We start from the raw sequence: 13,770 nt of genomic DNA on the forward strand, positions 1-13,770 counted from the left end.
TCTCTCTCTCTCTCTCTCTCTCTCCCTCTCTCTCTCTGTCACACACACACACACACACACACACACACACACACACACAATTTGACTTCACTAAAGCAGATGGATGCAGACTCGGTGTGAGTGTCTGTGAGTGAAAGGGTACTGTAGAAGTGATATAAAGACAGACACGCCCCTTACAATCAGGTTCTGTCTCAAGCATTTACACATCGAGTCTGCTAACTCTTATCTCAAGCCTATGAGAAAAACAGTGGTCTTAAATCTCAAGTTTAAATGAAGAAGGCCAGGCAGGTAGGATGAGGAAATTTACGATTTACAAATGTGAAGTCTGATTTTTAAAAATCTATACTTTTGGGGTTAGGAGTTGGATTTGATCTTCTCACACAATCAATTTTAAAACTCCAGTGGCTCCCTGGATGGAGCACTGTGGACCCGTGAAAAGTGTTGGTGGCCCGAGGTTCTTGTTTTCCCATATCAGTGGCGCAGCTTTCTGCAAGTGATTCATTGTTTCTGAAGTTCTACTGTATGTGTGAATGGACCAAGTGGAACGTTAGAAGCAAAATGAGCCTTGGTGGGCTAGGGATGTAATTCAGTTGCTCAAATGTTTGTCTAGAATATACAAAGTCCTGCATTTGATACAGCACCCCATAACCCGTGGTTGTGCATATCTGTAATCCAGCACTTGGGAGGTGAAGATAAGGTGATCAGAAATTCAAGATCCTCTTCAGATACATAGTGAATTTAAGGTTAGCCTGAGTTAGCGACATGAGACCCTGGCTCAAAACTAAATACACGCATAGACAAAAAATAAACACAAAGTAAGAGATTCAATGCTTTAACTTATTAATAAGCAGACTGAAGCCCAGACTCAGATGCCCCACCCATGAAGACAATCAGTGTTTGGATCTGACAGCATAGCTAACCAACACTGTGAGAGTCACGAATATGGTCTCATCAGACAACGTTAAATTCAAGACTTGGTCTGAACACATGTGAGAGTAACAGATTCACTTCCTGTAACTCAGAGCTTTGCATGAAAAAAAAATGTGTGGTAGAATATTTGATCACCCTGTGAGCCCATAGATTGTTTTATTTACTGAAAAACAAAAAGCAAAAACCTATTTCTAGTTGTGGTATGACTCAGCCCTTAGCATGCACCTTTAATCCCAAACAATGAAGGTAAAGTTAGTTGGTAGAAGGAAGCAGCCATGTTTGAAAGTGATGTCCATTTGAGTGGCAGACAAAGTGATGAATCAGAGAAAGATTTGACAGAATAGGATATGCCCAATTCTCATGAGAAGAGAGAGGAAAGGTAAGTACTGAGGGGCAGTGCAGAGAGAAAAAGAAGGAGGCAGTTTTATGGAGAGAATTTGAGAGAGGGGGGGGGGCGCACTAGACACAGATGAAGACAGAAGGAGCTAGAGAATGAGAAGCCAGAAGATTAGAGCAGATCACCAGGGCTAGTTTGAGGCCAAGCAGAGCAATTCAGTCAGAGGCAGAGAGAAGCCAGCTTAAATCAGTCAGTTTGGAGAGGAGTTTGAGTCAGAATGGCTGAGTTGAACCCACTAGCCAGAGGTCAGGAAGGACTAGGAAGGAACTTATTCAGCAGCGAGTCTCAGAGGCTGAAAACATTCCAGGCCTAGATTCGATTGTATGGAGGCTAGAAGCTTCCGGAACTAGGCCTAGGTTAGCAGATGGAGACGGTAAGCCTCAAAGACAACAATTAGAACAGGAAAATAAAAGGTAATTTTACAAAAATGGGAATGACAGACATTTTCTTCCAAGCCAGGCATGGTAAAGCACACCCCCTGGAGAGCCAGGCAGACAAATGGAAAGATCAAGACCCATTTAAACTCAACTCCATCATGAGTTCAAAGGCAGCCTGAGGGGGTTAATGAGACCTGTCTTAAAATAAAAATATTAAAAGAAACCGAGGATTCAGCATAGTGGTGGATGCTTGTCTGTCACACACAAAACTTTAAGTTCAGTACTGAAAACCAATATTCTGTTATTGGACCACAGGGGGCTGTACCAACATTCACATCTTTGGGAAAGGCCTCAAAGTACACAAATGTAAATCGTAATGCAGTGGCATGTATATAAATCTTAATGTTTTTAATCTCATCATAATGTCTGAAATAGCTTGGTCAGAAATATAGACTGCAAACACTATTCATCTACCCAGGAAATATAAGTATTCGTATCTACAGTCTAGTATTTTTTTTTTAAACCAAAAGAGCATCTACAGTGCACCTGGCATTTATGCAGTTAAATAGAATTGTTTAGGCACTTACAACGTCACTCTTTTATTAACAAAGGGAATTTTCATACATAAAATAAATCTCTTTGAAATATAATGTGTATGAACAATTCTGATGTATTCTGAGTTGTGTTTTGAGTCTTGCTAAGGGAGCTGAGGGCCAGAAAGACGGTTCAGAAGGGAAAGGCACTTGGGATGTCTAATGGCCTGAGTTAGAACCTTAGGTGGAAGAGGGAATTGATTCCCATAAGTTTTCCTCTGACTCCACAAGTGCACTGTGGTATGTATGTACGTATGTCCCACCCCATACAGACAGAACAAGTAAAGAGTTTTATAAGCTAGCATAAGAAGATATGACAAAAACAAATCAGATAAACATCACATACTAAGTTCGATGCTTTATGATCTATGCTGTGAAACCCACTAAAAGACCAGCAGGGTGGCCACTGTTAATTGATCTCTCATGGCAGCCACCAGCACTTGCTGTGCACCTGGGCAAGGTGACATCCTGGTTAGCAAAACAGTTTTAGATGCATGGGAAGACTGGAGACCCATCTTGACTTTCTGTCTTGGGTGATCTCATATAGAAACATCCCCCATATCTGATACGTATACCAGGTGATTCCCGATGTCCTTTGGTCCCTTTGAAGGCTCCAGAGGCTTCTCAATGGCCGCGTGCTTCACGCCTCAAGTGTACACATTATGTGGGCTTATTTTTAATGTGTTTAAGCTGCTAAGTGAACTGATACCCCATCTCTGCCTACCTACCTTTTAAGGGTTATTTGAAGCAAGATAGTATTTGGCCCTTAAGAAGGAGGACACATATTATACGGACCACTTTTTTTGGATAGATATCTTTAATCTATGTTTTCTGACTTTTCTTTTTTGTTAATCTAAAGGTACACTTAACATCTGACAAGCCAAGTCACCGAGTTTTAACTCTGTGGACTGCCAATAATCATAGCTTACCTAAAGAGGAAATAGACATACATTATTTATGCAGCTCTGAAAAACCACACTTTGGTCGTTCTGATAAAGCATACAGAATAGTTAGAAGCATCCCCAAAACTCAGTTTTGGGAACTTAAGGACACCCTACCTTCTCCTGCTGACTGCCTGAACACCCTGAAGGCTTGATCAGCTTGGAATTTTTGAGCTCTCCACAAGTTCCAAACTCTAATAAGATTTCCCCCCACATAATCCCATAATGCTAAATTTTATTACAGCCTCAAACAAAAATCATATTTCCCAAGCTGTACGTGCACGTCCTTGGAGATGTGGTTATGGCCGGTGTGGAAGGTCAGCTTAATAAACATCCAATTATCACAACATTGGAAAAAATTCCTCCGGTTAACTTTCAGAGCAGATTTGCTACCATGAAACATATATGTATCTCCTCCCGCATATTATGGCCTCTCCTGGCCTTGAGGAATCCCCAGGATCCTTGGGGCTGCTGAATAATTGACAGCCAAGCGTCATTAATCTCAGAGTTTCCTGTTGTAGCTCCCCAAGTGCAGGATCCACAGTGCCAGCTTAGGCATTCAAGCTCCCGGTAAGTGCACCCCTGTCCCTTCACTACTTACTGATATAGAAGCTGAGTGATTTTGCTGACTGGCTTTTCCGAGTCTCACAGGCTCCCGAGGAGCTAAAGGTTGTCACTGAGAGTCTGTATTTCCCAGGCTCCTTCAGTTCTGCAATGAATTCATGGGCTTCTTCATCCACTGTCAAATAGTCAGTGAAGTTCTCTGGATCAAATGCAAAAGGTCAAAAAATGAAATGAGAACGCACCTGGAGGGGGGGGCCCAGGGGATACACAAGCTGATTAGGGTTGTAAAATTTGTATCTGTTATTGTCCTTCTTTCTTTTATTCCAAGCTCAACCTTAGCCTGTAAAACATAGATGCTGTAAATGAGAAAATGCAACTCAAATTCAAATTGTATTTATAAAGCTGTAAAATATCAGACCTAGAATAGAGTGTTCGAATCTGCCACGTGGAGGCCTTAGAGGCCTGGAACGCTGCCCATGCCTACCTAACTGAACCATGTACACAAGAGAAATGGACTTTTAGGCAAAGACAGCATCCACTGCCCTCCTTGGAAGGGGGGAAATAACTAGCACTCGTTAAATACCTCACAAATTCCTTGTAGCACTGAATTATTATTTTTTAATACTGGCTTACTTCTAGTTTAAAAGGTGCCTAAGGTTTTTCCTTCATCTGTTTTCTCCGGCACCACTAAAGGTGATATTTATTCTGCATCTGTCTCCTGATGCTTAGTATATAATAAAAGTTTCAAATAAAACTTTTATTACTTGACTTCAAAGGAGCACAGTATAGTCAGAAAAATGCACAATTTAATTGAACTTTCTTGAAAATAGGCAGTAAAAAAAAAAGTGTTCTGAGTTACAAGATACTCTGTTCCAGAGAGTAAACTGAAAAACAGAAAAAGATTACAGGAGCTGTTAAAATGATCAGCAAAACAAAACAGGCAACTCAGTCAAATGATGACTTTTGACTTAAATACCTAAAATGACAATTTCAGTTTTATGCGATTTTAGAATGCCGCTGAGTACTATTATCTAGAGTAAAGAATAAAGAGATGTTTTTTCTCATTTCACCAAATAGAAGTTAACTATGTTCCACAGTAAGCCAACACGATTCTAACTGCACACCATGAAATGAAGGCTGCCGTTCCAATTCCAAACTGGATGACTTGACAACCTTTGTTATCCTAATACTAGACCGGAAAACAGAAATGATGTAGCACTGTCCTAGCCAACAAAAAACAACAAGAAAAGTCAGGCGATTGACAATGGAGCTGTGCTATGTCTCTGTTTTCACAAATGTATGGACTATAATAAATAAATATAATATATATTATTTATATAGTAACATAAAATACAACAATAGAGAGCTTGGAAGGCGTATTGTCAAACACCTATAATCTTAGCACTTGGAGATAAAGGTATGAAGTTCTGGGTCATCCTTAGCTACAGGTCAAATTTGAGAGTAGCCTGGGCTACATACATCAGACCCTATCTCAAAAATAGCGCACACACACACACAGAGACAGGCACAAATATGCTCTCATAAGTACATATGTACACACACACACTGACAGGCACAAATCTACTCTCATACATACATACACACACACACACACACACACACACAATTTCAAACAATGGCTAGGTGAATCAGAACACAGTGTTTTGACTATAGTGTGGATACTATCTTCGGCATACTTTCCACTTACTATCAACTTCTCAGGGTAAATCTGAGCACCAGATCTGAAGGCCCCATCCCATCATGCAGACTCAGGACCACGCGTCTAGAAGGAGTCACTTTGTAGAAAGACTCTTCATCGAATGCCCCTCGATTTTGCATATAAACAAACAGCATCCCTTAAGGATGTTCTGTAATATGTTTTGATGGCCCTACTTTTTAGTTTAAAGTATTTCTAAATATAAGGCTCTTTTTTTTTTTTAAGAGGCCTGGGATATGAGAAATGCTAGGTAGAGAAATGTGCAAAACTTGCAATGACTGCAGCTTGCAAATCACCCAAATTTGAAGATTCTGATCCAATCTATGTAATTTGGTTTACTGCTCTCAAGCTACACCAAGCAGCCAATTAAAGTCTCCCTTTGACTGTGTTTACCAATCTTCTTCTTGAGTTCAGGTCCGTGCCTCTCTGCCTCCCACACCCCCCTCACCCCCACTCTAGTTCCATTTTACTCCTCTCAACTTCCCAGTGCCTCACCTTCCCTCTCTATGAGGATGTTGAAGCCATCGAAGGCTGTAGGCGGTTTTGGTGGTAACCAGCTCAGCGTCATCTGCACCGGGAAGGCAGAGAAAGGGTCGGCTGTGGGCTTCTCTGTCCTGCTGAGTGTGGCTTCAGTGTCATAGTCTGCTGGCAGCACGCTGACAAAGTCTTCCTCATTTTCAGGGGCAGAGGACGCACTGTCCCACCAGTAGGGCTGGGATGTGCTCTCGTAGTCAGTGCTATTCGAGTCAGGCCAACCGGAAGACACATTGCTGGGGGGAGTCTCCGGAGTTTCTTCGGGGAAATGGAAGAGTCTGTCTCTTCCTGTTGAGTCTTGCGGTTTGATGAACGAGTCCTCAGGGAAGCTCCCGCTGGGCTCTTCCCAGTTGTTCTTGTTCAAGTTGACAAAGCGAACAGAGATGTTTCGAGGGGGATATGGCGCTGTGGAAGACAGAGTTTTCATTTCCGGGTAACTTTTACCTCTGAATATTTGTTTACTCATGAGTCCAACACACACTTATCAAGTGGGTCTTAATTTTACTTCTTATAGACAGGAAAAAATAAAATTAAAAAGACCTTAATTTAGTATTTGCGTGCGCGCGTGCATGTGCGTGTGTGTGCGCACACACATATACGAACATTCATGTGTGTACCCCCGTGCCTCAGCATGCTACATATGGATGGAGATCTGAAGATAACTTGAAACAGTTGGATCTGACCTTTTACCATGTGGGTCCTGGAGACCGAACTCAGGTGGCTAGGCTTGGTGGTAACTACCTCTACCTGCTGAGCCATCTAGGCAGCCATAGAGAAAGTACTATGAGGAACAGTATTTAAGCCAACCATATCTAAGCATCTAACATTTTGTATAGTATACATATATTTACTTCTGTCTCTTAGCTTCTCACCAGTCACACTTCAAGGGTAGTAACTTGTTATACTCTATGTGTTGACATGGTAATTTAGCTTCTTCTCAAGTACAGTGATACAAACATTCCTTGGCTTACCACAATCCTACTTTAAGATTATATGTGTCTCTCTCCCTGGGTATCTTAAAAATCATTTTCTAAAGACTTTTTTTTTTTTAAAAAAAAAAAAAGCTGTTTGTAGCTATCAGAATACACACTTTATGTGATGAAGCTACAACCCCACGGCTTATTACCATGTGGTTCTTACAGATGCAGATTCCAGTGTTGGAAGTATGAATTTGTTTCCCATCTCTGAAGTGAGCCGTATGATTACACAGAAACAATGGCTTATACAAATGTGTTTTCTCTGGAGGTAGCAAATTGTGAAGACATCCTGTACATTCTCTGCCTGTAACACTCCTCAAAGACCCTTCTCCATGACCTCTGAGGATAAAAAAAGCATCTCTGCCTCCTTTGTGCTGTTAAATAGTGTCACAGTTGTCATGTGACATAGGTCTCAGTCTGCCTTCTGTGTTGCCTTTTGTGTAAGATAACACCATTTCGGAGGACAGATTCCCATCTCATTGGTCTTTACTTTCTCATCTTAGAGTTAGGACAATATCCAGGTTGGAAAGAGTAGTCATCAACATGTCTTTGCCAGAACAGAATATGAGAAGTGCACAAGGACTAGTCAGTGTCCCCGTAAGGAGAATTAGTCATTTAGTGTCAGAATTCCAGACAGAAAGGGTCTCAGGTGGTCTGAGCTCTGTTTGGGCTCATCGCTATACTCAGGAGAATGGACTCTGCAGTGCCATTGAACACATTAGGCACACTCAGCGCTGGTTAAGTGATGGATACTTGTCGTATGTATTTAATATATGTATTTAATGCATTCGTTCCTCTAGCCATGAGTCGATACCATAAGAGATTTTCTGTGTTTCTTTTTTAGTAGTTTGAGAATTTCTGCAGTATATTTTGATCATCTCAACCCAAACCCCTCCTCTCCAACTCTTCCAAGCTCCATAGTTGCTTCCGTATCACTAATGCCAATAGAATTAGCAGTGAAAGTTTCATTTTTGCCTGGGTCCTAATGTTTTCTTCAGTAGTTGATTATCTATACTAGGAAGTTAGCTGTCTCCCTTTCCTCTATGTGGACACTGGTCAAGGTGTAGAATAAGCAGTATCTACCAGCTCCAGCTAAGTGGCTTGATTACAACTTTTAAGACTATCACCCACATTTTTATTCAAAAATATAAGAACTAAGCTTACATTTATTTATTTTAGATTTTTCTTCTTACATATTTTGCTTAGGTATCTTTAATGTGGGTACAAATTCTATTTTCTTATAAAAATAAATTCTTCCTTAGCTATGTGGCCAAATGTTTCTTAGAACTATTAAGAAAAAAATTTCTTAGAAGCATTAAAAATGAATATACAGCAGCTATATGTATATATATATATATAATAACTAATATACACACACACACACACACACATATATATATATATATATATATATATATATATATATGTATATATTACACACAGCAATACATTTCAATTACTTTATTATGAAGAAGACTCACCTGTTCTATGTTGTTTGGGTTGGTGGCTCACACCACTGTACTCCACAAGGGTGCTTTTATTAAAAGTTGCCTCCGAAACCAGCTGGAAAGTGATGTTACTGTAACATATTCCTGGTAGCCAGTGATTAAACACCGTTTTCCCCTTAAAGAAATCTGCGAAGGGAAAGATCAGTTACATTAAAATTAGGAGCTCCTTAATGTCACTTACTTGGAGGAAGTCCCAGTTAAATTTAAATCTCCATAGAATAATGTTTCCTTTAAGTGTCTGGCATACTCAATAGAAGAAAAAGCTAGAGAGAAAGTTGGAACTCGTGCCCTTAATCCTGAAAAGGCTTTTTTCCTGTCAGCATTCCTAACAAGATTCAACACAATTAAAATTAATTTCTATCTTATGAATGTTTGAATGCAGGAATTATGGAAATTAGGTTTATTTAGCTCTTTATTAAGGGAAAAACTGAAGAATTTTACCCCTTCATGACAAAAATACCCAGCAATTTTACAAGGAATTTTTTTTTCCTTGTAGAAAGTGTCTCATATAAAATGTTTATTAGTTTATGTGCTGTGTGGTTATGTAGGAACCCAAAATACCACTCTTAGTATTTGAGAATAATCTTGGACCCACTCTAAGGGAAGTGGGGTGAAAGTTGCCCACTCGCTATGAAAGCCTGGGGCGTTCATCCTGGGAAATGTTGTGAGGTTGTGTGTAAATGAGGTTGTGGCTAAATTGTCTTGACTTCATTTCCAGAAGCAGACATACTGCCTTTGGCAAGGGTAAATTATACTTCAAACCAATTTGAGAATTTCTCGTCTTGTATGTATGGCTTGCAATTCTCAACTAATGAGCCGGATGTTCTATGACTCCTCATAAGAAGATTTCCTTGAATCAATAACTTTTCTTAATGGCTCATTTGTAGGTGAAATATTGAATACCACAGTGAATTCTTGCTTAGCGTAATCAAGAAGTTCATCCAGAAAAAAAAAATCTGAGAAAAAAAAAGAGCCCTGATTTTCTCCGACCGCCTCTTGTTTCTTACCTTTGTACAACATCGTCCTGAAGTCCCTTCCTTCCCAGTAGCTGATGTTCACTCTGCTGAAAACATTGTATTTTTCCGGATAATGAATTTCAAACAGGACTCCTGTCTCAGGAGAAGGTTTATAGTCATAGATAGACACGCTGGTTACAGGCAAGGGTTCTATCAAGGAACAGAAGTATCAGAGAGGGGGGAGCCGTCATTAATCCGTTAACTTTGCACTGATACAATCTTACTCCCACATTTACAGTCATGTTTTAAATTCTGTGCACAGTGAGCTTCTCAGGATTCATCCGGGAAGCGTGTGTCTTAGCTTTGGCAGTAGTTAACAGAGCACATTTGAGATACATTGCCTGCTTTTCAAATAGCTCTAGACTCGCCTTCTGTTCCTCACTTCCAACAGCTTTGGACATTTGAGAGCACAGTTCAATAGATGAACAGAATGCAAACCTGGAGTTTATACTGCTTGTCATATGCAGTTTAATAGGTTTGTGGTAGCATCTGTCTGTATCAGCAAATTCTTCCTTTGCCTTGTGCCAACAAAATTAGATTATCAGTAACAGAGAGGTAACAGAAAATATATTTGGCTGTAGGCAATGATAAGTATTTATGTGATCATTTGTTTCTTTCTGTGACTTTTGAGGTTTTTTCTGTTATGGATAAGAGTACCAACCACTCAGTGTCATGCATGTCATCATTTAGATCATGCTCACCAAGGCCCCTTTTCTACAGAAGCTTAAAAATATTCTTCATGGCCAGGCTGTGGTGGCGCATGCCTTTAATCCCAGCACTTGGGAGGCAGAGGCAGGCGGATTTCTGAGTTTCAAGGACACCCTGGTCTACAGAGTGAGTTCCAGGACAGCCAGGACTACACAGAGAAACTCTGTCTAAAAAAACCAAAAAACAAAAAACAAAAATTCTTCATTTTCTCAGTGTTAATTTATCAAAAAATATTCAAAATACACATTTTAAAAAGCTCATAATTTTTATATGTCCTACAAACATCATTCTTGTGTAACTAGACAGTTTTCCCACACTTCCAAAAGAGATAGCAGATATATTTTATAAGAATATTATAAGGGCTGGAGAGGTGTCTCATAGGTTACGAGTGCATACTGCTATTTCAGTGGACTGGAGCTAGATGCCCAGGACAGTTCATAACTTGCAATCACATGCACACACACACACACACACACACACACACACACACACACACACACCTACACACACGCCCTGGAGGAAGATTTGTAAGGAAGAGGTATTCACACCAGAAGAGGGAGTGGGGTACAATAGGGTAACGGGTAAAACCATAAAAGTCATCGTAGACATGCTTAAAACTGTCAACGAATCAAAACAAAAATACTGAAAATAAAAGAAAAAAGGAAACAATTAGAGGAGAAGCTAAAAGCATCCAGCAGCTACACTGTGTGAGCTCCAAAATGGCTGGAGTCCGGATTCCAACCATCACTAGGGTTTCCACTAGTCACAGAAGGGAGATTTGACAGCCAATCACTCTTTGCTGTTCTGAGGTTGTGAGGTCCACACACTAAAGCCATTGTCAAACTTTTAAACTCAAGAACACAAGAGTATTTATGTATGTTTGTTGTTTTATGCTTCCTCTTCCTCCTCTTCCTCTGTTTGGCCATTTAAACATTAGAGTAAAAGCATTCTAAAACTCTGTTTCCATGTGAGTCAGGTAGATTCTGCCTAGCTTTATGACACATGACAGACCTAAGCTGTAAACTCTCAGCCCTGTGCCTAGAAGTAGTCTATGTAAGAATTATTGACAGAACCCAAGTGCCCAGTCCAAAAATATTTCACTACCTGTCTAGCCACTATCCTTATTTCTTTTAGTTTTGGAAATTATGTGATGAGGCATACACTGAATCCAAATGTCCCACCCATGTTTCAGGGACGAGCAAGTTAAGATTCCCAGTAACTCAGTCCTCCTTTTCTCTGCCAGCCCTTCTGCTGACGCCTTCTGCTTTTAAGGTGTCAGGCTAGACTAAAGAGAGAATGTGGCTAGACAACGCAAGCTACTTAGCACCCTTCTTCACCAATACTTCCTTATCTTGGAAACATTTGTTTTTCCAAAGTAGTAAGGCAGATAGAACCAGCTATGGGTCACATACTTGTAATCTCAGGAGTTGGTAAGTGGGGGCAGGAGGATCAGGAGTCTAATGTCTTCATCTTCAGCTACATAGAATGTTTGAGGTCAGCCTTGACTACTACTAAAATGTTTGTTTTGTTATTTAAACAAAAAACAAACAAAAAATCTAAAATCTAGTTGTATTTCCCCATACATTTAACAAACTTGGGGCCATTCTTGCTCTGCTGGGACCAGAGGTAACGTATTACATTAAAATTGGTGTCTTTCTTTTTTCAATGTGTTTTAAAATTCTTCTTCATTTACATGTAGCCTATATTATTTCATGTTTACTATATTCATCATTTACTACATTAATAACCTTATATTGTAATATTATTCTATAGCTTGGTTTTATCATTTAATGTTATTTTGAGGTTTGACGGACTGGATGCAAGTACCTTTTTAGAAACGTTGAACGTCTGTATATGACTTTAGAAATTATCCAGTTTATTCTTTTAGTAGAGAATCTGTTTTCAGTTCCTATAAATATAGTTTCAATAACCATAGGGGCCCTGCTCCTTTATCTAGATGAGGGATGGACATATCTTCAGGTGCATGAAATGTTGCTGAAAAGCTTCTAACAGGATTCTGCTGGTGTATGGGTAGGTGCATGTGTGGGACCTGCATAGGTTCAAGACAGAAGGGATCCTGGCCCTGAGAAAGGGATGTGGACTAAGTCTCACCCTTGACAAGAGGCTACGTGCAAGTGACACCTGCTGGCAGAGGGAAATCTGTTTTCTCGAGTGAAGTGTAACTGTGTGTGTCAGCCATATCAGGGCTGGCTCCACACACAGAAATAATGGGCCAACACAAAACAGACTCCATGATTTTTGCTTATTTCATTTGTTTTGTTATTTTCTGTCTTATTTGTTTTTTAGAAAGAGAGAGGAAAAAAGCATAAATATGGATGGGTTGAGGGAGGGAAAGGATCTGGGGGGAGTTGGGACAAGGTTAAACATGATCAAAGCATATTATATGAAATATATTTTAAATAAAAACATCAGCAAAGTAAAATTTTAATTTAACTGAAATAATTATGTTTTTTTTTATTTCAGAAGGCTTCAATTCTATTGCATCTATTGTGTTCTACATACTTTATTTATGCTGATTTTTGGTTTTACAATTGCTGGAAAATGGGAATCATTCTGATCTTTATGTCTGTTAACATCACATATATACTGTAAAGTTTGCTAATTTAGTACTTAAAATAGAATCTGACCTATTATGTGTTTTGATGTCTGTCACTGCAAGCATAGGTTTCTTTGTGTGACTTGAAACAAGGGTTCTGGCTTTGTCTTTTTTCCTCTGATGCAGCTCAGTCCCTTCCCCTCTCAACCACCATGGCTGTCAGTTATTCTGGGGTCTCTCATATTGTGGATGCTACCATGCTTGTCATAGGCTTTTACCCAGTCCAGTGACAAAGCATGATCTTCGCCCTGAGATTGGCTATGCAGTCTTGGGGGAGCATTTTGATCCTCTTGCTAACTGGATCTCCAACGTAGAACTATCTTTCCTATGCCTGGAGCACAGAGATCCAGCTCTTCAAGGCCCCTCCTTACTCCACCTGAGTTTCTATTTCTGTTATGACTTGTAGAGAAGTGTAGTCTCGAACTTGGTCCTGTGCGTCTTGCTTTCTTTTGATTTTATGAGAAGAGCAAAATGTAGATGACTGAGCAAGACTTTGCTGTCCCCCTTTGATCAGCAATCCCAGCATTAATCTGCCTTTGCTTTTCATAAATATGACATGCAATAAGGTCTTGTTTCTTTCAAATGAAATGTTTGACATAAGCATAAATCATACCTCTGTTTAAGATATTTTGTGTTCCTTAGTTGTCTTTGAGCCATGCACTGCAACCAGGAAGGAAACTGGTGTGTGGAGGTGAGCTGGAGGAATTTAAAATCTACTTTTCTACAAGACAGCACCAGCACATGCAGGTAAGGGCTCCTCGGCAGACTACACATTTGTGGCTGATATCATTCTCCGTGAGAAAGTTACAGGCCCAGTGTGTGCTCTCTGTAACAACATCCCCTGCCCAGTGTCAACAGGAGCCATTACTGTGTTCACTTGATGGAAATTTG

General features: G+C 39.9%; 1 protein-coding gene across 1 annotated transcript in view; it reads right to left on the minus strand.

Moving 5' to 3' along the window:
- Nucleotides 1-13,770, minus strand: part of Ptpro (protein tyrosine phosphatase receptor type O) — a 207,585-nt gene that overhangs the window by 74,466 nt on the left and 119,349 nt on the right. The window contains exons 3-6 of the mRNA XM_028780946.1: nucleotides 9,546-9,704; nucleotides 8,512-8,664; nucleotides 6,015-6,458; nucleotides 3,840-4,001 (exon numbers count right to left, since the gene is read on the minus strand). Coding sequence (XP_028636779.1) covers nucleotides 3,840-4,001; nucleotides 6,015-6,458; nucleotides 8,512-8,664; nucleotides 9,546-9,704 — 918 coding nt within the window. The remainder of the gene's footprint in view (nucleotides 1-3,839; nucleotides 4,002-6,014; nucleotides 6,459-8,511; nucleotides 8,665-9,545; nucleotides 9,705-13,770) is intronic.

This window comes from Grammomys surdaster, unplaced genomic scaffold (assembly GCF_004785775.1).
Source record: "Grammomys surdaster isolate TR1022 unplaced genomic scaffold, NIH_TR_1.0 373, whole genome shotgun sequence".
NCBI lineage: Eukaryota > Metazoa > Chordata > Mammalia > Rodentia > Muridae > Grammomys > Grammomys surdaster.